This window comes from Alosa sapidissima, chromosome 24 (genome assembly GCF_018492685.1).
Source record: "Alosa sapidissima isolate fAloSap1 chromosome 24, fAloSap1.pri, whole genome shotgun sequence".
NCBI lineage: Eukaryota > Metazoa > Chordata > Actinopteri > Clupeiformes > Clupeidae > Alosa > Alosa sapidissima.
This window is the reverse complement of record NC_055980.1, coordinates 13155332-13183223: the sequence shown is the minus strand read 5'-3', so window position 1 is coordinate 13183223 and position 27892 is coordinate 13155332. Positions and strand designations below refer to the sequence as shown.

The 27892-nt window shown below is 39.9% G+C and overlaps 2 protein-coding genes across 2 annotated transcripts; both read left to right on the top strand.

Moving 5' to 3' along the window:
- Positions 1-3435: 3435 nt before the first annotated feature.
- rgrb (retinal G protein coupled receptor b) lies at positions 3436-7224 on the top strand. The gene is made up of 7 exons (XM_042082438.1): positions 3436-3750; positions 4137-4293; positions 4524-4645; positions 4936-5095; positions 5872-5989; positions 6255-6368; positions 6689-7224. The coding sequence occupies exons 1-7, from the start codon at positions 3675-3677 to the stop codon at positions 6815-6817; spliced, it is 876 nt and encodes a 291-aa protein (XP_041938372.1). The 5' UTR covers positions 3436-3674; the 3' UTR covers positions 6818-7224.
- A 9309-nt stretch (positions 7225-16533) lies between these two features.
- On the top strand, positions 16534-25615 carry LOC121699882 (EF-hand calcium-binding domain-containing protein 3-like). Its single transcript, XM_042082421.1, has 10 exons — positions 16534-16672; positions 20240-20436; positions 20623-20693; positions 21110-21208; positions 22223-22291; positions 22412-22511; positions 23889-24028; positions 24232-24383; positions 24837-24962; positions 25236-25615. The coding sequence occupies exons 2-10, from the start codon at positions 20414-20416 to the stop codon at positions 25491-25493; spliced, it is 1038 nt and encodes a 345-aa protein (XP_041938355.1). The 5' UTR covers positions 16534-16672; positions 20240-20413; the 3' UTR covers positions 25494-25615.
- The last annotated feature ends 2277 nt before the right edge of the window (positions 25616-27892 follow it).

Below are 27892 nucleotides of genomic sequence, written 5' to 3'. Positions count from 1 at the left end.
CACATTTTTCACTCAAACTCTACAAATATCAACAAAATCAGTCATGTTCAGACTGCTAATATTTGTTCACATTATGCCTGTAGGTGGCAGTAAGGACAGATATGTTGTTTTCATCCCAACACACATCTAGCACAACTCACAACTAAGTGTCACTTCAGCTCCCCTTATGAGGTGAATAAACTGAATACTGATGTATCTATGTTAAAAAAACTTACATTCCAAGTATGTTTTAACTATGTTTTTTTGTGATCACTTATCCAAATAGCTCTGTTAAACCAGTCGCCCTTAATAGCCTGTGACCAGATTTGAAGAGTTACTACCTTCTGGAGTTTCTTTGTGAGCCTCAGCCTTTAACCAGCATGAGGAAAAGACCAGCTTCCACTGAAAATCCGACACTGGAGTGGAGCTCCACAAATTCAGCACTGGGCAAAAACAATCAGGGATATGGGAGTAAGTTATGGTTTTGGTTTAAAATAAAAAAAATAGCCAATATGTATTTTGTACACTGTAGCTGGTTTTAAAAACCTACAGTTGCATGCAATGCATACAGTACTGTACATTGAATACTGAAAACAACTCTTTTGTTTTAAAGGCTAAAAGCTTAACTACTAATTGAGTAACACAGTGCTCCTGATTTTTCTTTTCCCCTTAATCTCGCGTCTCCATCTTTGCCCTAGAAAGCACAACAACTCATTGTTTGAAGCAACAAAAGCCCTACTAGACTAACCTTGTGTGAACCTCTAGACAACAGTATCCTGTAATGGCTGTGAAGCCATTCACATGGAAAAACATATCTTATTTACACTTTTTTTGTTTCACTCACATGTAGCTGTCATTACACCTTCGATCATCCAGGTTACGTTTTCAACTGGCTAGACTGGGCACTGTCTCAGATTGTCTTGATTGAAATGCTATGCTTTACATTACTCTGTACCTACATTTGTGTCTGCACTTTTGTAAACACAGCAATGTTGATATATCCTTTAACTGAATTTCAACTATTCTTCTGCTATATCCTTCAAAATTACAGTGGCATTGATTGAAGTTGGATCATTCTATGATTGTGTTACAGGTTCAAGGTGCATAAACCTTGTTCATGTTTGGAAAGCTCCAGGCAAGGGAAGGTTAGGTTTTTAACATTTAGTTTTTATAGCATCTTTTCTCCCTTTATTTCAGTATGATAATTATGGGTTATATGGGGTTTGTCCTCAAACTTTTTTTTTTTGGCTCAGCAATTTTTGGTCGGCGATTCCCTGGACACCAGAATATCCACCCCCCATGAAACCTGGTGGGCATTTTTGTGGTTAATTGGTCTCAAAGAGGCCGCATCAATCAAGCCCCTGACAACTCATTTGTGGTGTAGCACCAGATTGAAATGCAAAAACGTGGCACTTCAATTGTCAATATCTTTTGAAGAGATGTTCATTCCGAACTGTGTAAAATTTGATTTGTAGGATCACCACGACAATTGACACACGCCAATTTATTTAAATTATGTCCATATGGGGCGTTGCAACTTACACATTTCTACAGTATATCTCAAGAGCCGTTTAAACTATTTGTAATTTGGTATGTGTACACTTAGCCAGATTTGATCACATCTCCTGATGTTTTATTTGGCTCATTCAACAAATGACTGCCAACGGCCAATATCTCGTGAAAAGCTTCAAAGCTATTAAAATTTGGCATGCTGCATCGACATACCACATTCTTTAGATTCACACCAAATTTCATGACTGTCCATCCAGGGGACATATCTCACTATCTCAAGACATGCTTGTGCCAGTAGGCTATTTTGTCTTATAAAAGGTCAAAGTTTCCAAAAAAAGCATTTAAATGTGATGTTCTGAACACCACTGCCACAGTCTTTGTATGACTCCAAATTTTGTTCAAAAGACCTTTTACACACAACATTTGGTATGCATGCAAAGACTCTCACACAATGCATTGGCAGACATTTGTTTTGTTCTCTGATTTTTTTTTCTCTCTAAAATGTCTCTTTTGGTGTAGTGACAGCTTCAAAAAGATGGCCCAAACCAAACTCCCTATTCATGAAAAGAGTCAAAAATATGTTTCTCCAATGTCTCTCTCAGACCCCAAAAAAGGCAAACACCATCTAGATTACTTTAAAGGTGTCCTCAAGACAGGTCATTGTCCAGGTGCTGGCTTCTAGGGTCAAAGCAGGATGGGATTTGAATGCCTCTGACAGACATCTGGAAAGCCTTTAATCCGGGCATTCTATGCCTATCAGGGACTTAATATTAATGCATACAGTATTTAGTACTGCCTCGAACACAGTCCACTGTACATGTGAATTTTGCAGCACATCAAATAAGCTTACTTGTGTTACAGCTGCTGGCCTAAGCTTGGAGCCTGCCAGGGAACATCTGCCGGAGGTACAGGCTTCGTAGCTGACATGTGAGCAGCGGCACACAGACCAGTCACTCACAGACCGGTCACTCACACTTGCTTTGGGATTTGTGTTCGCACTCACACGTCTTTGCCGTTTCACAATACTCTGAAATTCCACAAACATTTAGCCTGCCTTTGTGTCTCAGTGCAGTCTTTGTTATGTGGCTTTATTTCCAGTGAAAGCGGTGTGGTAGCCTATGTGCCAAGAGAGGCTTATGACTGTGCCTACCGTGAGCCGCATTACTTCCACAAAAACATGGTAACTTTTTTGAGTTACTCAATTCAACATAAAGGCTAAATGAGCCTTTATTTTTATTTCTTTCCCCACCCATATTTAAATTTAGACACACTGAAGGTGCCATCATAATGTGATGACAAAATATGTTATTGATGAAATATGACACAATGTTGATCTAATAGTGGTTGACCCTAATAGATACAAATATAGAATACTATCCCTTTTCATTGAGAACACTTTTGAATATTGTGTCCTCTAATACCTTCACTTTACATAGGGGACATTGAAACTTACTAGGCTAATTGACCAACACAGAACACAACTTACAGAGCTTGATTAGGCTACCCACAGAGCTTTAGATTTCTCAAACATAAAGAGATTATAGGTTAATGGCTCAACTGAAAGTCTTATGGTGAAGTAACTGTTATAGATGAATTACTGTGCAGAGTATTGGAGATCAAAATCCACTTGCATTTTTAAATGTAACTTAAACAGCTATTTTCTTGCATACTTCATTTGCATACATGAGAAAATGAACTGAGATCTATTTGTGAAAGTTGTCTACAATTTACAGGCACTATCCTAATCCCTAAAACCATACAATGACTATGTTTTTATTTTTATTTATTTGTATCTCTGAGCCCAACGACAAATATCACAGACTACAATAGTTGCTTGAAAGTTGCATTAGCTCGATGATGGCAAAAGGCAAGCAATTTAGCACAACTTCCCACGGCATCTGGCAAAACAAGGAAGGTTAGCGTGCGCAAAAATAGCGCATTCTGTCAGTCCACTGTTGCAGAAACTTGCGCAATGAAGCAAGGCTTGTGTCGAATCCTTTCGGCCCCTGGTTTGTACTGAGGAAATTCTTTGAGGGATTCGGGGGAGGTTTTACCAGATTAATGCCTTTTACGCCCTTACACGTGAAACAGACCCTATAAAGACTTGAGCTTCAAAACTCATTGCGCTCTACTTTATAGTCAGAGACACAAACCAATACCTGGGAGAAATCAAACCGCTAAAAATGGCGGCCTATACTTTACCGGAGGGCTTTACTGATTTTGATATGTTTGGATTCGGCACTGCTCTGCTTGTTGAGGGTAAGTGATGCTGTCATGTGCAGACGGTCACATGCATATGACATTGTTTATGGAAAGACTACAAGCATAAGAAACAGGTTAACGTAGACCCACAGGCGATTCCCAATAAAACGTAGGCTAAATAGAGAATTTGTTGCAGCTGTTACATTTTACATTAAAACATGTAGGCTAACATCCGTTGAAATCAAATAATGCATTTTTTATATTAAATCTATAAACAGTGAGGGTTCCAATGAAAAATTGTAAATGTTGCAAAGCCTTTGATACTTGTTGTACTGTTCATAAATACACTAACCTCGAAATAGGCTGCATGGTCTTGAAGGAGTAGGCCTAGCTTACTGTCAAATTCTCTATTGTGATTTTGTATACACTTGCTTGTTCTACAGGTCTTCTAGGATTTTTTCTGAACTCCATAGCAGCGCTGTCCTTTTTGCTAATTAAAGAGCAGAGGACTCCAAGCAACTTCATAGTGTTCAATCTGAATATTGCCGACCTTATGCTCAATGTGAACGGCCTCATTCAAGCCTACGCCAGCTATATCAGGTACAGATGTTCATTTATGACCTTCGCTCTGTTGGCATTTGTCCGTCTCAGGAGATGATTGGGTTTCTAAGAAATGTATGAGAAATGTACACTGAGAAATGTATGACATAGAATTCAGACAAAAATGTATGACATAGAATTCAGACACTGAAATCTTTGTGGTTCTGTTTTGTGTGTCCAAGACTAAGATAATAATCTCAATATCAAAATGCAACAACCTCTTGTAACAGGGTCTGGCCATATGGTCAGGAGGGATGCATCAACCATGGCTTCCAGGGCTTAATTTCCATCTATGCAGCTATCAGCTTTCTTGCTGTGATTTCATGGGACAAGTATCACTATTGGGCTACCAGTGAGTAATAGCCTACTACTCATTAGAAACAATGTTTCATTTCTGTGAATTTAGACTGAAAGGACTGAAAAGGCTCCAATGAAGACATTCATTATGCATTTATAGTAAACACATACACATTTTGGATATTTGGATCATTATGTTTAATGTCCAATGAATCTGAACAAAAATTATATCCAGTGTGTCTTTCTCTAAGATGACTGAAAAAAAACACATAAGTATGAAGTCAGAGATGTATGCTATCAAATAAATTCTGATTTTTTAATTGATATTGCTCTGTACCATCACAGAGCAGCCATTGTTCTGGGCGACCTCTGGTACCATATGCACTACGGTCTGGGTAGTGGCCATCTTCTGGGCCTCTCTCCCTCTGCCCTATTTTGGCTGGGGTGAGTTTGACTTTGAGCCAATGAGGGTCGGCTGCACTCTGGACTACACCAAAGGAGACAGGTATAACGTAACACCCTAGCTACTGTTTTTACCACTACTACTACCATTACTACTACTGCTAGTGGTAGCAGTGCTGGTTGAGTCAATACCTTGTGGGATTTGCAACTTAAGGTTCATTACAAAAAAAATGGATGTAAGGAATGGATTAGTAAGTGTAACATTAGACATTATGAAATTAAAATGACCTGTTCACCTGTTTTAATGGATAGTTTGAATTCAAACATAACCTTGCACTAAGCAGACTTTGGGGCAAACTCCACATAATGCCCTGCTGATGAATTAATTCTGTCTTTGGGGCAGTACACGACTGAAATACAAAGGAGTTTAGAAACAGTTTATAGAAAACACATTGCACCATACCATTGAAAATTATAACAGAAGAAAATACCTTGGAGTGTATGCTATAGAGAATTAGAAAAGATTGGGACGAACATTTAGTAAATCTTCCAAAGTTTCTTTCAATATTTCTGTTTAAAAAAAAACCAAAACTTTTTCTGTCTTTTTAAAACCAGACTTGTACAATTAGAATAGGATAGCATGAAGTCTATCTGTACTATCATGTATGAACACGATTATGATGCTGCTGCTGCTAGCTACTTAAGTAAGCATCTTACTGCTCTAAACCATCACCTCACTTGCATATTCTCATTCCCAGCAGCTTTGTCCTCGGAACTGGAAATAAAAATAATAAGTGGCATAGACTTTGTTAAAATGTTAACAGCTCAGTAGAAGAATGCTACATACTCAAATTCAAGCTTACACTTTTCCCCCCATAGGAACTACACAACCTACATGCTGACTATTACCTTTGTCTACCTCCTCGTCCCTCTATTTGTGATGCATGATTCCTATAACACCATCTACAAATATTTTAAGAAGACTCACAACTACAAGGTACAGAGCTCCACAAAACAAACAAAGCCTAACTTCTTCAGTGTTATATAAGGCCAAGTCATCAAGCATGTTAAATGCTCAAAATCCAACCTGAAAATTGAATATAGACATATGTAATCTACATACATATATGTACAATTGCAGTGCACAGCATAAGACCAATGTAGCTATGATTGGTGATGATGCTACACTAATCCTTCTGCTTTCCCCCTGATGAACACCAGCTCTGTTTCATACGATGACCATCTCTTTTTGTCTCTTTCAGTTCAACACCACTATCCCAGTGAAGTGTCTGCTGTTGACCTGGGGGCCTTATGTGGTTATGTGCATATATGCCTGTGTAGAGAATGCCAAACTGGTCTCACCAAAGCTAAGGATGGTAAGAAGGGTTCCTCATGGTTAATACAGAATAAGCATGACACAATGTTTTCATATAAGGTATACTGGGAAACTGTATAACAGTAAACTGATATCTTCGGTGTTGGTATTCATGAGTTTCATCAGGTCCCTTTCCACAGGTGTATTAATCAAGCACCATGCAGTCTGCATTGATAATCAGGGTGCTTGATTTTATACACCTGTGTAAAGGGACCTGATGAAACCCATGAATAGTGACAAATGTAATGATCTAATGTAAAAGTCATGGGTTTAATGTAAAAGTCTATTAATAGTAATAAGGAATTGTTTTTCTTGTTTCAGATGCTTCCTGTGATTGCAAAGACCTCCCCAATATTCCATGCCATTCTTTACTCATTTACCAATGAGGCCTACAGAGGTGGCATCTGGCAGCTGCTGACTGGTCAGAGGGTTGCAGACAAGAGGAAATAAAAATGACACGAGGAAATAGAAACGCTGCTTTATCTGCTGTGACTGTATGCAAACAGTGCCAATCACAATCACGAATAGATTGGAAGTATAGAGTCCCATGTGTGAAGATGAAAGGAATTCGCTGTGTTTTCTTTAATCAGAGTTGGCGATGTAGTAGGGTGCATGTGTCTTTTGGTGACTTTGGTTGTTGCTTCTCCTCACCACTTTCTGCCTTAGGCACGTGCTGTTTTGGGACATGGTAGTTGAATCAATTCTGCAATAGGCCAGTTATTTCTAAAACAGACAGATTTGTTTTAAGGCCCACTTTCATGGCTCTTGTGCCTTCATTATATTTACCTCTTATTCTTCAAATAAAGAAACATGTTGGAGGGGATTTTTTTAATAAAATAAATGGCACTGTTTCATTCCACTGTATAATTGTGTATATGCAGTTACCTTGAGCATTCCAGCACAATTCTCTGTCTAACAATAGAAGACCAGCACTTGGCTCTATTAGATCTTGCCCCAGGTCTTTTGTTGACATTTCCTTAAATAGCAGACTAGTGTGCCAGTCATCTAACTCAGTGGGCTCGCTGACCACTCGCCTGTCTGACACAGTTGTGGCTATTTGGCTCATGCCAAGACCAACTCGGCCTAAGCAGCTTAGCCAGCCTTGCTCTCTCCCAAGAAGAAGTTTCTTTCCAGCTTATGTAAATGCACACGGCTAACCTTAGTGGCTAACAAAGATGTCTTCTCTGTATTAGGTCTTACTCCATGTGACCTGATGGACTGTTAGGTAAATGGTTCACTTTTAATCAGGAGGTAAAAGAGAGCTGTAATACTAAGTAACCACGCAGAGGAGGAGGCAGGTGTGTAGTGAACAATTTGTGCTTTGAGAACTCTGATTGGCCATCTTACTTCACTGTAAACAAATGCCATTGTTTTGAACCTATCAGAAGATCAGTAACATAAAATGGTTACTAAGATATGACAATCTTGTGTGACAAATTATGACATTTCAAAGATGTCAATTATAGTGTTCACATTGGACATTTCTAAAGTCATTAAACTATTTAGGAATGGAGTTAGAATCATAAAGTGAGAACAGGCCCACATGAGGGGGTAAAACCTGATAATAGGCAAGGATGCCGATAGGGAAGGAGGTGTGACGTATTAACTGTAGCTAAAAAAATCAGGTGGCCATGCGATAATCCACGAGAAAAGCGCTGCCGTCACACTAACCCATGGGGCGTGGACTGGTGAGGTGCTCCCACTGTACATGGAGGCCATTCTTGGCCTCACCTGGGCCTGAAATACCTGAGATCTAACCTCTGACGGATTGACAGTCAGCATGCAGTATAGTACACAACGTTCTTTTGGCCAAGCTTCGCACACCAGAAACAGCTGATGTTTCAAAGCAATGCACCAGCAACGGCTATACAATATGAATTGATTTTCTGAAAGCACTGTTGATAACTGGCAACTTTATCCATCTGAAAATGTAATTTGACTCACATCTCTCATGCTTCCATATGTAGTGTCATGGAACCACATACCAATTTAATTGTGTGTTATCCCAGTGCTGGTTTTGATTGTAGCCTAATGGTAGGGGACTGGACTTAACAATGAGAGATATGACAGCATAGGGGAATGCTAGATGTCCAGTTCTAGAAGAGGGCTGAACCACAACAACTGGGAGCAGATTTTTCTCTCCCAAATGCCACAACCCCATAGTTATTCCTGAAATTCTAATGTTGGAAGGAAAGATCAACAGGCTAGCTCACACATACATCCAAGCTCCACAGGTATACACATTCTTATACAATTTTCCCTGGGGATCAATAAAGGATCTATCTATCTATCTATCTATCTATCTATCTATCTATCTATCTATCTATCTACAGACATACACACATTCACTGAGGCACACAAACACATTGATTAACATTGCCCCCATCAGGTAAATGTCATCCCCAGAAGTGTTACAGATCCTCCAGATTACTTGGCTACATGCGAGTTCTGAGAATCCAGCCTTCCTGTTGAGGTAGGCTATACTTTGCCTACACAGGCTAAATAAGGACCAGTTGGAAACGTTTCAGAGCAACTGCTCTAAATGACCCACTCTCTCTTACAAACGTACAGCTAAACTAGACCTGGATTCCCCTGAAACTGTAGTAGAGATCACAACCAGGGATGTAGAGGAGGATAAACGCAAATAAACACAGTTTATCCACTTCTTATTAGAGTTTATCCACCTCTCTAAAGAGTTTATTCACCAATTACAACCTTTAACATTAAAAAAACATTGGACAATCACCTAATCAAACATGTTCTGAATGCCTTTTTAAAAATCCGATACCGCATGGCGCAGTCCACCTTATATGATCTTACAGAATTCATAGTTTACCCACCTCTTATTTTACCACTACACCTCTGATCACAACAGACACTCTCATCTTAACAATGAGAAATACTACTGCTAGGCCTATGGGTAGTAGTTGTAGTAGTAGTAATTACTACTTTTTTTCTTTTTCGCATGTCCAAATTTCCGTCAAGGATTCCCGGGACACTGAAAGACCGGGGTAGACGAAACTTGGTGGGCATGTAACCCCATATGGATAGCATGGAACCATCGTTTTTCGTTTTGATCTGTAGCCCCCCCGCTGGACTGCACCCCCCGAGAGGAGGGTAGGGCAGACACAGTTTTCTGTGAATATCTCGAGAACCGTAAGATTTAGGAGGACCAATTTTTTTTTTGTATGTTGATCTCAAGGGGCCATGTCAACCCATTCCATAACCACTCATTTCATGTATAGCGCCACCTAGTTAAACACAAAAAAGTAAAAATGAGGTGTTGTAATCGCAGGTATCTGTGACCTAACATAGTCAAAACTGCACAAAATTGGAAGTGTAGGATCATTATGACACCCTCTGAATGCACGCCAAGTTTCGTGGAATTCCGTTAATGGGGGGGCCACACAATAAATTAATTTATGTTACTATACACCAACTGGCCTGTAGGTGACCGGAGACAGTTTTCTGTGAATATCTCGAGAACCGTAGGGCCTAGGAGGTCCACCTTTTTTTTGTATGTTGGTCTTAAGGGGGCATGTCAACCCATCCCATTACCACTTATTTCATGTATAGCGCCACCTAGTTAAAAATTAAAAAGCAAAAAATTAGGTGTTTTCATCACAATATCTCTGGCTGACATGGTCAGAACTGCACGAAATTGAAAGTGTAGGATCATTATGACACCCTCCGAATGCATGCCAAGTTTTGTGAACTTTCGTTCATGGGGGGCCTTACAATAAAATAATTTATGTGTACATTTAGTGACCGTACACCAACAAGGATTCCCGGGACACTGAAAGACCGGGGTACACGAAACTTGGTGGGCATGTAACCCCACATGGATAGCATGGAACCATCGTTTTTTGTTTTGATCTGTAGCCCCCCCCCCCCCCGCTGTACTGGACCCACCGAAAGGAGGGTAGGGCAGACACAGTTTTCTGTGAATATCTTGAGAACCGTAGGGCCTAGGATGACCAATTTTTTCCGTATGTTTGCCTCCAGGGGTCATGTTAACCCATTCCATGTGCACACATGTGCATAAACAGATACACACGCACACACATTCACAGTTATCATACGTATGACACATACTCACACAGTAGACATATGTACGCATGCATGCACATGCACAAACACACATACGCAGGCAAACACACAAGCACGCACGCACACACACACACACATTAACATGTACACGCACACAATTCAAGAATTTCTCAGAATTATGAACAGGCAAGATGGGGGTGGGGTTGTATAAAATGAATTTTACATGTGAAATCTATGAACTAATCATGTTTTGGTACTTGTTGTCTAGCAGATACCAGTGAGAATTGAGTGTGGATAATGCAATTTAGTGAGACAGTTAGAATCATATAGGCCTTTCAGCGTGATTTATTTTTGTGGATAAAATGTGCTGGACTGTGCGGCGGTCATATTTTGTACCGCTCTGCGGTACATCTAGTTACAATAATAATCATTGTAATAATAGCCATAATCATATTAATATAAGACAATTTCAAAAATAGGACTGTTAGTTATTTCAACAGCAATAATAATCCTTTAATTACTTATGCCATGACAATGTCAAAAAACAATCTCCAAACCATCACTGACTGTGTGCAGAAGATAATCCAATAAGAAACAACAGGAGTCAGATTTAATGAAGATACTTAATTGAGAAGTATAGCCTCTAGTCCTTACGTTAATCTGCTCCTTTTGTATACCATGTGTACCATGAACTTCAACATTATGACTATAACTGACCTTAATTTTAGATTTACATCTTTGCAACTTTGACTTGACTTTTGGGTGATTAAATATGATGACCGTAAGGTTATAAAATTAGGTAAAGCTGTGACGTATGGAAAAATTCATTCATAGTCTCTTTTTGCAGTAGATTAAATGTAATGGAATATTCAACTAAGATAGACTGCTGTTGTTCACAGCACTAAGCTATTTGTGGTTACTGATATACTCAGAGTCTCTGGCCCTCTTTTAGAGCCAGGCATAGTGAGCTGGCCCCTCGGAAGAAAAAGTTTGGGGACCACTGATTTAACACAATAATAGAGAAGAAAATAAAAATAATAATACACTAGCTTTGACCAAAATGAGTAAGTAGTGCCCTTCCACAGGCTTTACAGTTGCTCTATATTTAAAAACAACTGTTGCCCTCTGTGCGTGGCTGTCGTCTCTGCACTGTCACAGCCATCTCTGCCATCGCCGCCCAGTCCAAAGGTCAGCGAACACCATCAGAGGTCAAACGTCAGAGTGTGCAAATAAACACAACACACTCAGCCCTCCCCAGCCTCATCTGAGGGTTTGACCATATGGGACAGATTGAAAGTGAAACATACACATGCTAAACCACAGAGAGAAATTGTGTAGTTATATGTTTAGCTCGATATAATACCACTACATGATACACTGCAATCCGTTTCATGCCTGTGATTCTACACATTTATGCATGTACTTACTTTACTTGCATTATGAACACAAGCAACGTCTGTTATAGCTCTTTTTTAAGAAATCATTTTTAAGGGATTGAGGGCATAGAATAATCTGGATTAAATCATATTTGCGTCACTGCTTTTTAGAGCTTCCTGCTCTAATTTATCAACACCCAACACTCACACAGGAGTTCTATGATAGATAGCCTCTTTACTTCTCTCTCTCTCCCCACCCCCCCTCCCTCTCCCATATAAACTTTCTTGTTCTGATTAGCAAACTTTGTGAATAGTCGTCTTTGGGAATTACAGAAAAGACGTATTTGCCACAGAACCACAGTTACTAGTGTTGCTTTGGTTGCTGTGATTACTCTGACGAGCAAAATAAGGGGATGTGAGTGAAGGCGACAAGGTGAGATTGTCTGAGGTGAATATTAAGTGATAGCCGTTTACTCTTGCTCTGAAACAGGTGGGTCACCGATTGTGGTCAGGCAGACCATCAGGTGTCACCTTTAATTTCCAAAAGTGACGGGGTGAACGGCCTCCCCGTTAATGAAATGGGGCTCTCTAGTGAGCCGTGTCTAATCCCTCTATGTGTTGACGGATTAAAAAGGCATTATTGCCAGAGCAAAATTAACTGTCTTCCTAGGTTTCAATTCTGTTTCAATTATCCTTATTGGTATTACTATCATTAATGGCTGCAGACGCAGTGGTAGCGACAGAGCTTGCATTTTACAAATTTTCAAAAGTTAACGAGCTGCTGTAAAAATGCAGAATAATAATGGAAAACATTTTTCTTTTTCTTTCTTGCATCCGTATCGGCATTAGGGAAAGTGTTCATTGATATGTCCTGTGGGAGTATCTCTTCCTGTTAAAATTGGGTACATACACCTCACCAATATAGCGCCCAGATCTTAAGAGGAAAAAAAAGACAAATCTATTTCTTGATTTAAATTATGCTGTATCTGTCTACAACCCAATACAATTGAAAGGCAACTATTCATATGGAGTGCCCCTGGAAAGTAAATAATATCCCTGAGTCCTACCACGTCTTTTGCCCTCAGGTGTTCTCCTCCTGGTAGTCAAATCACAAATAATGCAGAATAGTGCCCTCTTGTGGGTAACTGTGTGAATGGGGGCACTATTGCTGCCACCTCTTCCACCCACTACCCTGAGGAGCTAACCACACCCTTCTGTAACGTTCAAGGGCCCAGGGTCTGAGTTACAAAAAATAGTAAACTACACACAAAAAGTAGATAAAAAGACAAAATCCTCTGAGCGGATACAGGGAGTGTGCCAGACACGGAATAAAATACCTTCTTATCATTGAATGCCAAGCTGTTTTCGGAAGCGGTCTTAGTGTGCCAGCAATCTAGACCATTGTTGATGATTTTTGTACAGCCACAGCATATTCTGTGTTATAGCTATGAACACATACAATGGCTCGTTTAAAAGGTGAGACTTTAAGCTTTCAGTGGGTGCAAACCGTGTATTTCCACACGCCTCTGTTCCTAAGAAATCCACGCTAAACAGTGGCTAGTTTTCATCATTTTTTTCTAGAAATGGAGATATTGCGTCTTTTATGAGTCACCATCACCGACATATTCGGCACCTCTTGCAAGCGCGACTCGGCCTACCACCACATAGCTGCCAACTCTCACGCATTGGCCGTGAGACACACGCATTTGATTAGTTTCACACACTCACACGCCACACCCACGATTTCTCACGCTGAAGTGTCAACCCGGTCGGTCAGATGCCTGAAAAATGAGTTTAGCCTATAGATCTACCTGTTGAGCCACGGTTATGCTTTCAGAGACGGTGAGAGGGTTCAAGAGCACCCCCTGTCTGTGGAATTTTCTAAATTTTCTCTCATTTGCGATGCTACTTCAAAAGCCATCCCAGGCGCATTCCCCCGGCTTCAGGTAGGCCTATGCTTTGAGTATTTTTCACGCTGAAGTGTCAACGTGGTAGGTCAAATACCTGGCAGATGAGGTTCAACTAAACTAAACCTATACATGATATCACACATCATGTGAACGAGCGGAATCTAAGCTTTCCAATGATATTAGCGCCAAGTTGCTGTGATAAATGGTTCGCGAGAAAATTATCATTGACCCGACGTGCAATTTAGGCTAATCATATTTGCATTTTGCACACAGTGCACACCCATTACTCTCGGTTGTAATATCTCACTAACCCTTCACACAACATGTGGCAAACCTAATATCACAATAAACAGCAAACCGTACCGAATACGAGGATATAAAGCATGCCTCTGTTTTTGAAATTGCAACACATTTCTACATAGCCTCATTGGGGCGAAATTATAATGTATTCTAATGTAAACTATTTGTCAGTAGGCCTACATACATTTTTGTAAATTGCTCAGTAGATTATCCCACTATCATGGTTCTTATATTGTCAGGTTCCAGCCAATCCCACTTACACAGATAAATGAATATATTTATATTGCCATGCTTTCTAGTGACATTAATGCAAAAATATAAAGAAAATCAAATAAGGAGACACAAATATTGATATAAAGCCTGACATAAGCCATATGCAAACATTCACATCATGCAGATATGGGTACATCCTGAAAAAGGAATAGCCTAGGCTATGGCCATTACAATGACCAATATATTATCTTAAATGAACTAGCTGAAAAACACAGGTGACCACTTCTGCATAATTTCATGGAGTGCTGAACATTTCTGAACTGTGAAATGGACCATATGTTTTTGTGGTTGTGAACTTATTGCAATATCACCATAACTATTCCACCTGTGTATGCATGGTTATAATTCTGAAGTGCTAAATAGCTTAGGCTACAGCACAAATATTTCCATAAAAATAAGCAAGTCTGACCTCTGAATTTATTTTTAAAAGTGCACCAGATTGATGCATTTAAAAGTTAAAATATACAAACATTTCTTAAATTCTTACAAAACACCCACCCACTTTTTAAAATTGTTAGTTTGGACCCCCCCACTATTGCCATGCGAAATACCAGTGCTTTTTGTACGCCAAATAAATAATAACCTATAGGTTTATGTAAAACTCCCCATTAACAGCATCACGTCACTAACCACAGCTAGACTGCACAATGGTAGGCCTTCAAAAGCATGACATTTTCGCTTTAGTTTGATATTTAATTTACTTTATCCGCTTTCATGCGTTGAACGTCCGCAGTGCTGTAATGGAAACCTTATTGCGTAGCCAAGTAGCCTATATATTGAGTTATTTTTAAATTATGCATGATTTACTTTTTATTAATTTCGTAGGCTGGCTTTATTTTGTTATATAGAAGTATCTAAATAACCTGGTAAAATGTACCAGAATTCAGGAAATTGCATCTAGTCCAAAAAAAAATTTCTGGGGGAGGACCCCCATACCCCCCACTGAAATGTCCCACCCACTTTCAGAATGCCTCCATCGCCCATGGTCCTAGCATTAGGCTAGATCCCTTTGATACCAATGTTAATTTAACTCTGGGACCCTGGTCCCTACACCTGAGAACCTTTTTACTGTACGGTATAATGCTGAACGAGCCAAACAATAATTTCCGCAGCAAAATTTTGGTTGGCCCCACCAAATCTCACTCCAAGGTTTTTTGAAAAGTTGGCAGCCCTGCACCAACTCCGCTAGGCCCGGCTCGTGGTGAAGATGGAACTCAGCACGGTGTTCAGTCACTCCTTGTAATGTTTTTGACCTGTCGTGGTCAGTCATCTTGTCTTAGTAGAAAGGTGGACTCATCCAGCGTTGTCTGGCGAAAACGCACCTGCTGCAATATCTTTTTCTTCGACTTTTCCATTTCTCCCTTCAGCACCTGAGAAGTGTTGCCTGCAAAGTTTCTAGGAAGAGATCTAACGAGACCTGCCACCTAGTGATAAACCCACGAAAATAAATGACCTGATTTTGAACAGGCGTGCATGTCACTGATAGGCTAATCAGTTGAATGAATGAATTGAGACCATGTCTATAATATATGACCTAAACCTTTAGGCATAGCCTACATTTGACTATAGGCTATGAAGATACGACCAGTAGGAACGGCTGAAGTGCCCTTGAGCAAGGCACCTAACCCCTCACTGCTCCCCGAGCGCCGCTGTTGATGCAGGCAGCTCACTGCGCCGGGATTAGTGTGTGCTTCACCTCACTGTGTGTTCACTGTGTCCTGAGAGTGTTTCACTAATTTACGGATTGGGATAAATGCAGAGACCAAATTTCCCTCACGGGATCAAAAGAGTAGGCTATATACTTATACCTTATACTTTCTGAGAGCACTCCAAGGCTACTATACGTGGGTTTAACAATTTACCTTACTAAACTATACTTTATATATAGGCCTAATAGCTAGGCTTACTATTGTGATTGTAATCTCGGCGTTATTGAAAATGAGGGCTGCCCTCAATGGATTTCTGAGAATTCAAACCTACAAGTTGAATAAAAAAATATTGCTTGTAATTTGACATGAAGTATGTGTCAATAAACTTAAGCTTCAAACTTGACTTCGATTTTGAAATTGTAATTGCTATGTTAATATAGGGCAGGCCTAATGTTTACTGATGCCATAACATCGGACAAAAGCGTCTGCCGTATAATAGGCCTACATAATTTTAGACCATTTTTGTTAGCCTAGGCCGATTTCTCAGTGTTTGACGTCACGTCTTGTTTATGTCGTCTGTGCTCCATTGTGACAAATAAAACACTCAGCGAGTCGAAGCTGGTAGCTTTGTTGGTAGCATAGGCTACTTGCCTGGCCTTCTTTCTGTCACCGTGTCCTCCTCCATCATCGGACCAGTTCAAGTGCCCTCGACGCCCGGCGCTCATATGACATCGCATCGTAACAGAGGTAGGCCAATGTATCCAAGTAGGTCTGTAACATACAAAAAGTAGCCTACAAAATACAATTCATGAGAATACGCTCAGGCCTGTAAAATTCTTTACTTTGCAGACTGTAGCCATATTGCACATACCATATAGGCTAAGGGCAGTAGTCATAGAGTCAACATTGAGCCAAATGTCCCATATACAAATTCATGAACAGATGTGACATGTTTATATGTGTTTTCTTTTTAAATATAGTGTCTAATTGGCCTGTTCTTCCCCTTTTCATGTTATAATAACATTGATTAGGGATGGTTCAATTAGTACTATGATAAGATCAACAAAAACCTTTGCATTGTTATAGGAAAATAAGCCCAGCTATTTTTTTAATTTTATTTGCATTTACTCTGCTTTCTTCTAATGTTGCCCTTCTAGCCTATGTGTGGCCAGATTACCATGGTTCAATGTGATCATGTATAATACTGAAACCAAAACAACTGCACCCTAGACTAAGCTATGACACTTTTTAAATGGATATGTTCTTATTTCCTCCTTGCTCCTTTCCATCTTTAGTTTTATTCCTGCCACCAAAAATAATGGTTTTGTATTCTGTATTTTGTATTTGTATTACTGACAGATATAGAAACATATTGTTTGTTAACCTTAAAGACATGTAGGCATAATCCCATACCACACACTGCCTGCATGAAAACATTTACTGACATGGGGCATGGATGTCACTGTAGGTTATCCATTAATAAACCCACCTATCAGATTTTGTGGGGGGTTTTCCTCAGAAATGCCAGTGGCCACCCAAGGCCAACTATAAAGTTTAGTTAGAATTTCATCCCATCCATGCCTCAGAGTTCCTAGGAAGAACAAAACCTGTTTTTACCACAGTTTTGTTTCACACAACTTTCCCACACTTGATCACTTCAATGCTTGTGTCAACTCTGATACCACATTTTCAAAACAATAACACACAGGTCTAAACAGGAGCCCTTTGGCCAAAATGACACATTTTGCTTGCCAAAAGAAATGTCACAAAAAATGTAAAGGATGCAGCAAAAGCAAATTTTACCTTCAAAAACACAACTTGTAGTAAAATCACTGTGTGCTTTCAATCAACCATTACACAATGGACAACACAATGCAAAACATAGTTAAAAATATCAGGAGTTTCAGACTGCTATGTCTGTGGCATTTCTTTCCCATTTGTCTGGTTTTAGATAAACTGCGAAAGATCAAATGTACTGAATAAAAATTCATCCCAACATGTAGGCTAACTGTCAAATTTTATTGAACTACAACTTGTCATTTTTCATTGAAATAGAACTACAGTAAACTGGACTTGTCAGTATTTGTACTGTCTTCTTCACCAAAAAGGCGAAACAGCACTTTGTCTGTGTTATTCATGCTTACAAATAGCAACACAGAACAGAGATGGTATCTGTTACGTATAATGAATAGTTGCTGATTGAAGAATTGTGCAAAGGAGTTTCACACTGTGATATTACACAGTTCATAATTTTGCAAGCAATATCGATTAGCTGTGAATATATACTTTCCATTTGTTCAACACAGTTTATCTAATAGAGCTTGGAGTCTTTATATAAGAACTGTGTTAAATGTTTTGAAAAAGGATGTGGAAAATGTGTTAAACCAATTAAAAAGTGTTAATAAGTGCAAGAGATGACCTCTGCTGTGCTAAGAAGGTGAAGCTCATGATCAAGTGGTTTCATTAAGTGCATCTTAGCAATCGAAAAAAGCGGCATAACTTGTTTATGAAATACGTGTTGAACTGACAAGGAATCCGTTAATTTTGCACATGTTTGCATAAACTATAAATTTGTGGTATTGGTATAATGGTGTTACAACTTTAAATGTCCCATCAACAATTGATGGAAACAATAATGAATCACAACTTTACGTGTTGGGCTGTTGGCTAGTTAGGACTATAAAATTAATTCTAGTTACCAATTGTTAAGTAAAATTTGTGATTACATTTAATAGGCTGTAGCATTTTTATATATTTATATGGGGGCATTTTGAGCATAGTTGAATATTGAGGGGCGCGTGTCCCCAAAGTATTATTAAGACCTTGTACCATATTGAATCAACAAATGAGTTACATCTTATAGTCACTCTCTTTTGTACAACCTCAAAACAGAATGTAATAATCTGCAAATCTCGTAAACTCATATTTAGCTGCAAAAAGGACAGAAAACATATCAAATGATGAAAATGAGCCCCAGCTGTGGCGCAACAGGCTGGGGCACCTGCACCGTACGCCGGCGACCCAGGTTCAATTTCTGCCTGAAATTTGACTATTTCATGGAAAACACATGTTCATGTTTCATAAAAGTTGGGACGGGGGTAACAAAATGCTGGAAAAGTTGTGTAAGGATAAAGAAAACAAAAGGAGGAATGTTTCACAACTGATTAGGGTAACTGTGTGGACAAATGATGAAACAATATAATTGTAATGCTTCTTAACATGAAATTGTGAAGTATTTGGGGAGTTCATCGTCTACAGTACATAATATCATTGAAATAAAATCAGAGACTCCAGGGAAATCTTTGCAAACTAGGGATAGAGTTGAAAAACAGAATTGAATGGCCATGGTCTTTTGGACCTCAGATGTATGAGCTCAGGAATACCTCTGACAACCATTGTCTATGAGCACAGTTTGATACTCGATTCAGAAATGCTAGTTTATACAACAGCCAAAATTGAATTTAGGCATGATACAGAAATACCACCATCTGGGCCTGAGCTTGTTTAAAATGCTGAGGTAATGTGGATAAAGGTCCTGTGGTTAGACCAATCAAATATTGATTGGAGCACTTCGGACTTGGTTGCCGATTCGAACCCCGACCAGTAGGCACGGCTGAAGTGCCCTTGAGCAAGGGACCTCACTGCTCCCCGAGCACCGCTGTTGTTGCAGGCAGCTCACTGCGCCGGGATTAGTGTGTGCTTCACCTCACTGTGTGCTGAGTGTGTTCACTAATTCACAGATTGGGATAAATGAGGAGACCAAATTTCCCTCACGGGATCAAAAGAGTATACTTATACTTACATGTATTGCAAATCTTTTTGGAAATCAATGTTTTTTTTTTCCAGGGAAGACCTTGAATATTTCAGGGAAACAATGCCAAAATGAATTCTGCACATATTTAACAGCATTTCTCCATAGAGAAAGAGTCCAGGTGCTAAAATGGCCTGTCTGCAGTCCAGACCTGTCAAATTAGGTGCACCATGGAATGAAAGTATACCTCATAATGTTGAACAACTGCAATCTGAAAATTGGGCAGGAATGGGACAACATTTCATTCTCAAAACTTTTCTCTCTCTCTTCTCAGTTCCTAAACATTTACAGAATTGTGTTAAATGAAGAGGTGAAGCAGCACAGTGGTAAACACTCCCTGTCCTAAATTTTTGTGAAACATATAGCTGACATCAAATTCAAGATGAACATATTTTCCATAGAATTTTCATTTTCAATATTTGATATGTTGCCTATGTCCTTTTTGCTGCTAATTATGGGTTTACTAAAGACTAAACTTTACTGAATCTGAATGTCTCCCACAGCAGAGCCTCACGACTAAGGAGTCTAGCCCTACTGGTGAAACAACTAAAAAGAAGAAAAAAAGACTCTCTTTTTGGAAACCTGATTCCACAACTGTGACAAGTGACACAAAAGCTAGGGAGAAGAGCCTCCTCCTGAAGGACAGCGGTTTTCCGGGCCTTCTTGGGACAGAAAGCATGGAGGAGATTTCGGCTTTACCGTTAGTTGGAAACATTCTTGTAGCCACTTGAGTTTCAGTTTTTCATGTTATTCAAGGATTGCAGCAACCTAGTGGGTGGCCTATATATACCCAAGTCTGTGCATATGACTGCTTTAAATGTTGCATGAACTCCGCAGCTTTGCAGAATTTCTCTTAGGTCTCTATTTGTTTGTTGATTCATTTCAGTGGGGCGTGGACCATGGGCGAGTTGTCCTGCTTGTCAACAGAGCAACCACTCTCCGAAGAGCATTTGGAGGGTGAGGGAACAAAGCCAAAAGACATGGCACAGAACTACAGTGCATCAGAGGCTGCCACAGTAGCCTAGCATGACACACCTGACAGAAGGCTACAGTAACAAAGACTAACAGCGAGAGTACAACATTCATTCTAAAACCTGAAAATTCATTCAGTCCTCACTTCTAGATTTACAGCTTAACTTTACTTTACTTAACTTTTGTAGCCTGAATTCAAAAGCTACTAAATCATTTTCAACAGATACAACAATGGTCCATCTTATCTAGGATTTATGATGTTTATTGCATTAGTGTTTTATTATGATTATGTCCATATTACTTTTTGCCATCATTTTGTAGTCAAAGCACAGCCAAAACAATAATATTTTGTTCTGTAGTACCATCAACCTCCGTATAATCCCCTGTTTTGTCTCCTGCAGAATTTAAGGCTGCTTACAGGCATATGAGGAGATTATCTAGGAGATCATCCCCTGTGCAGACCAGATCAGAGCAGAACGACACAGCCTGGAGTGATGAAGGTGAGCAAAGTGTTGTGTCTGCACTTGGAACCACACCACAAGGTGTCAGTGTAATGTTACATACAGTAATGGGGGTTGATAGCCAGTGGAGAGAATGAAGAAGTATGAGTTCGGATGTAGAGTTGTACTACCATGCTTTGAATGCTATATAAATGAGTTTTAGTTCATACGTCGGCCTCCTGTGCTTTACTACTTTCAACACAACACACAGACAGACAGAGGCTCTCTACAGGGCTCCCAGTGCCACGGTCATAGGGACATGTATAACATTCACACCTGACGAAGACCTGGGTGGTCTAAACGTTGTGTATAAATGTGTATAACCCACCACTAAACTGGGAGCTTTAGAGACAGTGTGCAGATATCTTTTCTTTTGTTTTACTCGGTGTTTCTAGTATCCAGTACCTGTAGAATTGTTATAGATGTGCGCACACCTCTACACATTAGTTTGACATGTATAACATGTCAACTGGGTCTGTGCTTAGTGTCACAGAACACCTCCCGGAAATTATATAATATACTGTACACATTTCAATATATGTGTAAAGGAGAGAGAGACACAAATAGCCTTGAGGGGTTTGTAGAATAACAACTAATTTAAGTCTTAGCTTGTTATAGGGCAGTATTTCTCATCAAAGCGTGGTCCGCAAGCTTTTCCACATGGTCCGCGAGCAGACGTGGTAAAATAATGTTTGCAATATTGAACCAACTTGTATGTAATTCCAAACACTTCTGCAATAAGCTACGCCAGTTTAAATCTTATGAATCCTCTGGCACAATAAGCAAGATGCAAAGACAATAAGCAAAGTGGTTCAGTGAGTAGGCCTATTGTGTAATATACTGTTGAAGTAGGTCTACTGATTTTTAAAAAAGAAAAACAATTCTTTTTAGTTAGGTCCATTTATTGGTTAAGTGGTCCTTGGTCTGAAAAAGTTTGAGAAACACTGTTATAGGTTGATATTTAGTTTTTACATTGTCTGTGAGACTGTTTGAATTGAATTTGTCTGTTTTCAGATGATGAGGCTTTCCAGAAGTTTCTTTCAGTCGTCACGGATAAGCAAAAATTCTCACGGTGTCTGAAAGGTTAGTTGGTTGCTATGAAACCCTGAAGCCTGTTCCTATTAACTTTGGTTGTCAGCTGTAGTGGAGTGGAGATATAACCCCCCCCCCCCCCCCCCCCCCCCTCCCTCTCTGTCTATCCAGGTGACCCTAAGGCTGAGCCTTACATACACTTTTATAAAATCCTTAACAGCATTCTGAATGCAGATAACATTTCCAGTATTTCACCTGGGGAGCTCATGAGGTAAGCATTGTCACGTAGCACTCAGTGCAGCTCTTTGGAGTACTACCTGATAGTCTCTACTACCCATTTTTCAGTTGAAAACATCCTACTGGTTACAACATATTGTTTTTTGTCATAATCCATCATAAATAGATCTATAAAGATTCAGGGCCCTATCTTCGTGGTCTAAAACACATGGTAACTAGTCAAAAGCCTATTTAAATTTAGTAGGCAGTGGCAGTGTTTCCGTTATCAAACGTCGGGGGGATGGCGCAACAAACCGTTCCTAGGTTTCTTAATCAGTCATGGGTGTGTTTGGGCCGTAAAATCATTTAAACCCATGAGAATGATATTTGTCATTCCTTTTAACAGCGCGCAGCACAACTTCAAACAGCGCATCGGTATTTAGATAGTCAGTGGCACATTTGAAGGAATCTGCTTGCACTCGAGACTGTATGGAACATTTATTCCACTAAACCATGCTTTACTAAACTCTAACACACGCATTTGCACTCTTCTGTTATTTTAACCCATTGGCAAAGTAAAACTAACTTCACCTTGGTCTCAGTTAATGACAAAACAGTTATACACAGTTATTTTTACTATTGACTGAAAATAGGTTATCATCGAAAACATAGCCTGAAAAAAAGCAACACTTACCCCAGTAATGTTCAAATGACTGAATACATTTTTTTTATCCTGCAGAGGAGTTGCTTACATCTCGTGACATCTCGTGATGTATTTCATAATATCTTTATTCTAATTATGTTTCCCATTTTAATCATGTAATTTGTAATGTTTTGCATGGATGTGCGCTGGTGTGCGTTTATGGATGAGAGAAGCATGGTGCGTTGTGCACCCGCCCATATCACTGTTGATAATGGCTCTTAAAATAACATATAAACAACTCGCTATAGACCTGACCAGGTTTCTTTTGGTCAGTGGCGTAATGCCTCTTAGGTAGTGTATGATAGTCATTTTTAGACAGCGCGGCAGACCCCTCCTTAGGTCGTTAATTGCCACGCCTCTTGTCACGTCGCTTAAAAGAAGAGACGTGCAAGATAAGAATAAACGTTGCGTTTAGATAATCCGCTTTTCGCCTTGCGCCAGATAGCGAAAATAGGGCCCGCCCTAAGTCTGTCAACAAGCAAAATTTGTGTACATGAACAAAAGCTATAGCTGGTGTTGCATGTGGGAGTATTGAGCTGACTCATCAATGTTTGCGCTTAAGGTCTTGGTGTTAAATTTGCAAATAGTTTTTGCTTGGATATTAAATTGGCTTAAGTTAGACTTAAGACATTGCACTTCATTAAAATTAGTGTCTTCAATTAGTGAAACATGATGACCTCTGTTGGTATTCTGCTTCAAGAGGAACTATGTTTTTTGGCAATTGCACAGGTTTGATCAAAGAAAATTTCAGAATTTTCTGCATGGAGTATATGAGGAGAAACACAGTCAAGTGATCACCTATTATGCCAAAGGAGCCCATCTGGTGGGACTGCATTCCAGACAGCTGCTGAAGTACATCCAGCCTAATTGTTAGCATCAACATGGTTACAACAAAGTTATCTATGGTTATGGTTATGGTTATTGTATTAAGCAAACACTTATGTCCAAAGGGCATGTCTGATCTATGAAGTATTTTTACACTTTTCAGTGCATTTGCATGACCGCAGATAAAGTCTGAGCCTCAAAACATTACATTTTACAACATTTTACAAAGTTGTCTCTTTCATCCAAGGCAGTGACGATACGGGGAGCCCTTATTCCAGGAAACCATACCTGAATCCTACCTACAGGCCACACATCAAATACATGTCATCACTAAAGATTCAGCATATAAAATCCAATAAAAGCAAGAAGACTGTGGAGATAGAGGATCGCATTAGACAGGTTAGTTATGTATACAAACCTACGGACCTATTAGTAAACTTCTGTAACCTTAAGTAGAGATGTAGATGCATGTAGTGTTGTGCATAGATGCCATATATCAAAGTTAGTAAAAAGTCATGTTTTTTGAAGTAGCAAGAAGCACAGTGCAACCGGAAAGTTTTCAAACCCTTTTAAGTTTCCCACATGTTGTTACGTTTAAGACTTATCTTAAAATGGATTCAACTCCAGTACTCCAATAATTCACAAAAAAAGCTGGTGTTTGGAGTGTTTATGCATTTATAAAATATAAAAGACTGAAATATCCCATGAAGTCCATGAAAATGTGAAGAATTAAAAGGGTCTGAAAACTTTCTGGTTGCAATGTATGTTCAGTATAGCAGTGATACAGAATGCATGTGGTCGCGGAACATGAACATGGCTCTTTTGCTAACATTCTCCTCGCCACTCCGACAGCTAACAGTCAAACGAGAAGGGATGAAGACTAATGAAATGGTCACACCTGTGAAAATTAAGGTCCACCTGAAGGTGAAGAACAGAGAGGCACTGACCTATGATGACATTAACCAGATTAGACGCAAGGTGATCCACCCAGCACATACAGACACATGCACACACCCAAGTATATGCATAATACGCACAAACACCTGAACAATATTGCCCCAATGTAACTAAGCAATGCATCCTAGAGCAAATGTCATCAATTGCAGAATAGTAATCTTTTTTGGGTCTTACATCTCATGCAGTCATTTCTCCATTCATAAATATCCATTTCTTAGCAACACTTTCATTACCCTGTACATTTTTGCACCATTTCCTTCTTGTTTTCTGTTTTCTCCCTTTTCCCCTTTATAGGCTAATGAGGGAGTGGATTCGTACCTGCGCAGCCTGACCCTTTGTAAAAGGTGGGACACGTTACAGTCGTGGAGGTCCCTACAGAACTTCTATCCCACCCTGTCCGATAGCGCCAACTTCCCTGAGAGCTTCAGCACCTATAGCTGGAGCTGGAGCGGCCGGAGGAACATGGTGGAGATCTGCGAGCTGGTGGAGATTGTGGAGGCGGCCGCAGCCTCATCCACCCCCGCCTCTTCTGTGCCGCACAAATCGGCATGACCGGTCACATCTCATCTCTCTTGAGGCCAAGCCAAACATCCCTCCCTCTCCCCTCTCTGGCACATGCTGACTTCATTATTATGTCTAGAATAAAAACAATACCATTGGGTAGATAAAAATGACATGGCTGCTACATTTTGTGTTTAGCTCTCTCAGGCTTCTTTATTTTGGAAATCACTGCTCATTAGGGGTATGCCTCATGTAGGATTTCAGGGGTCCTCTCTATGGGACATGCATACTTCATGTAGGATTGTAGGGGTCCTCTCTGGTCTGTGTGTAGTGTCAGATAGGATGAGGGGTCTGAAAGTGGCAGCTAAACTCAAGTCATTAAGCTATGATGTGTGGTCAGGTTTGGTCTGAAACATTATCATCTCCATATACAGACAGAAACCTGGAGTCATTATAATCTCTATTCTCTAAAGTTTATAGATAGATAGATAGATAGATAGATAGATACTTTATTGATCCCCAAGGGGAAATTCATAATGCCGTCTCTACTAGCCTTTTTAGAAACAGAGACGTCTAGCATCTAGAAGGGTCCGGTTGCAGATCTGTGGGATCAGGAAGTTGAGTAATTACCATTGTCAAGTCCCATTCCTCTCTGCCTAATAATTGCCATTCCAGTTGGGTCATGGAATTCATAAGAAGTGTGTATGTGTGTGTGTGTGTGTGTGTGTGTGTGTGTGTGTGTGTGTGTGTGTGGGTTTTTTTTTGAGTGTTTGGGTTTTTGAGTGCTTTCCTCTTGATAAGTATCATGCACTCCAGATGCCAATGGTGGGAGGAGATGTGTTTCAAGGGTTTGAAAGTTCAGTTTGTCTCCTTTTACGGTGTTGTGTGTGTTCATGTGCATACATAATATACTATAAATTATTAGCTTGGACACATCATGATACTATGTCCAAGCATAGTTTTCTCATAGTTGTTTAGCCCATTGGGTCCTAGATAATTTGTAGCCTCATTTGACAAATGCACTACATCTGACAAACTGCCTGATCTAACCAAATGTGAAGTGCTGTAATTGGACAGTGTGATGTTTATATTAGCCTAGTCTACAGTTGAATATTCCCAGGACAAACATTTCAGATTTCTCTCTGCTGACAGTCAAGACCCATAAAGCTTAAGAAAATGTACATATGTATATAGACATATTTAATACCATGTATTAACCATTTAATACCAGAAGAGTTTTGATGTCTCATGTCAGGTCCAATATTGTTTTTGCCTTCCTGAGCTAACATTGACTTATTTCTTTACTATTGTTTCAGTTTAGATTTTCCTGTTTTTATAAATAGTCTCACAAGTATAAGTATAAGTATATATACTCTTTTGATCCCATGAGAGAAATTTGGTCTCTACATTTATCCCAATCCGTGAATTAGTAAAACACACACAGCACATAGTGTACACACAGTGAGGTGAAGCACACACTAATCCCGGCGCAGTGTGCTGCCTGCATCAACAGCGGCGCTCGGGGAGCAGTGAGGGGTTAGGTGCCTTGCTCAAGGGCACTTCAGCCGTGCCTACTGGTCGGGATTCGAACCGGCAACCCTCCGGTTACAGGTCCGAAGTGCTAACCAGTAGGCCACAGCTGCCCCAAAGTCGAAGATTTTTCCTGTTTGAAACTAACATCCAGCAGTGTTTTCTGTTATTCGGGAGTCTGCCTCTTCTGGGCTCTGCAAAACAGCCCTGTCCCATGGGATTAGGACATAAAAGGATGGTATGTTTGAGCCTCTGGCTGGCAGCATGGTTTACAGTCCAGACACTAAATGGGAGGATCCTACTGCTGAGGCCCCATATCCCACTTCCTTAGAAGGACCAAAACAACAGTTATTGGGCAGATTATGGCAAATGTATACACACACACAACCCCCCCCCCCCCCCCCCTCCCCCTCCCCCTCCTCTTCAAAAAATAACAAAATAAATAAATAAAATAAAACACAATGGAAAACTGCTCTAACGTCCTTGTTGATGTGAAGTTTTGACAAGCAGTGCAATTGTGTGTGGGCGGTGCCACAGTCACAATCATCCAAACACACAGCCTACTTACTTTAACAAAAGGATATTCCAACTGGCTCTTCAACATTCTTAACACACACAATTAGGTCACCCTCTACACAAGGCCACCCAGAGTAAAAGTGTTTGTTTTTTTGTCTGTTGAATGGAATAAATCTCCTATTTTCCGTCATATCCAAGAATCTCTCTTTAATATCTGTGCAGCCTGCAAGTTCACTGAACCCAGTTAGCTTGACTGACCTCACCTTGTATTGAGGGAGGTGCTGATTACCTGCCAGTACCAGGTGAGCAACAGGTTGCCACACCCACTGCCTCTCTGAGGTTTTTGTCTGTGTATAGCTTGTCTTTCTTGCCATTCTTTGTTGTTTTTGCTCTGTCTCTTGATC

Excerpts from the sequence above, each read along its gene's own strand:
- rgrb (XM_042082438.1), top strand. The coding sequence starts at position 3,675 with ATGGCGGCCTATACTTTACCGGAGGGCTTTACTGATTTTGATATGTTT. Across the intron at positions 3,751-4,136 it reads CACTGCTCTGCTTGTTGAGG|GTCTTCTAGGATTTTTTCTG; the intron begins GTAAGTGATGCT and ends CTTGTTCTACAG. Across the intron at positions 4,646-4,935 it reads GTATCACTATTGGGCTACCA|AGCAGCCATTGTTCTGGGCG; the intron begins GTGAGTAATAGC and ends GTACCATCACAG.
- LOC121699882 (XM_042082421.1), top strand. The coding sequence starts at position 20,414 with ATGGAGGAGATTTCGGCTTTACC. Across the intron at positions 22,292-22,411 it reads ATTCTCACGGTGTCTGAAAG|GTGACCCTAAGGCTGAGCCT; the intron begins GTTAGTTGGTTG and ends CTGTCTATCCAG. Across the intron at positions 24,384-24,836 it reads TAGAGGATCGCATTAGACAG|CTAACAGTCAAACGAGAAGG; the intron begins GTTAGTTATGTA and ends CCACTCCGACAG.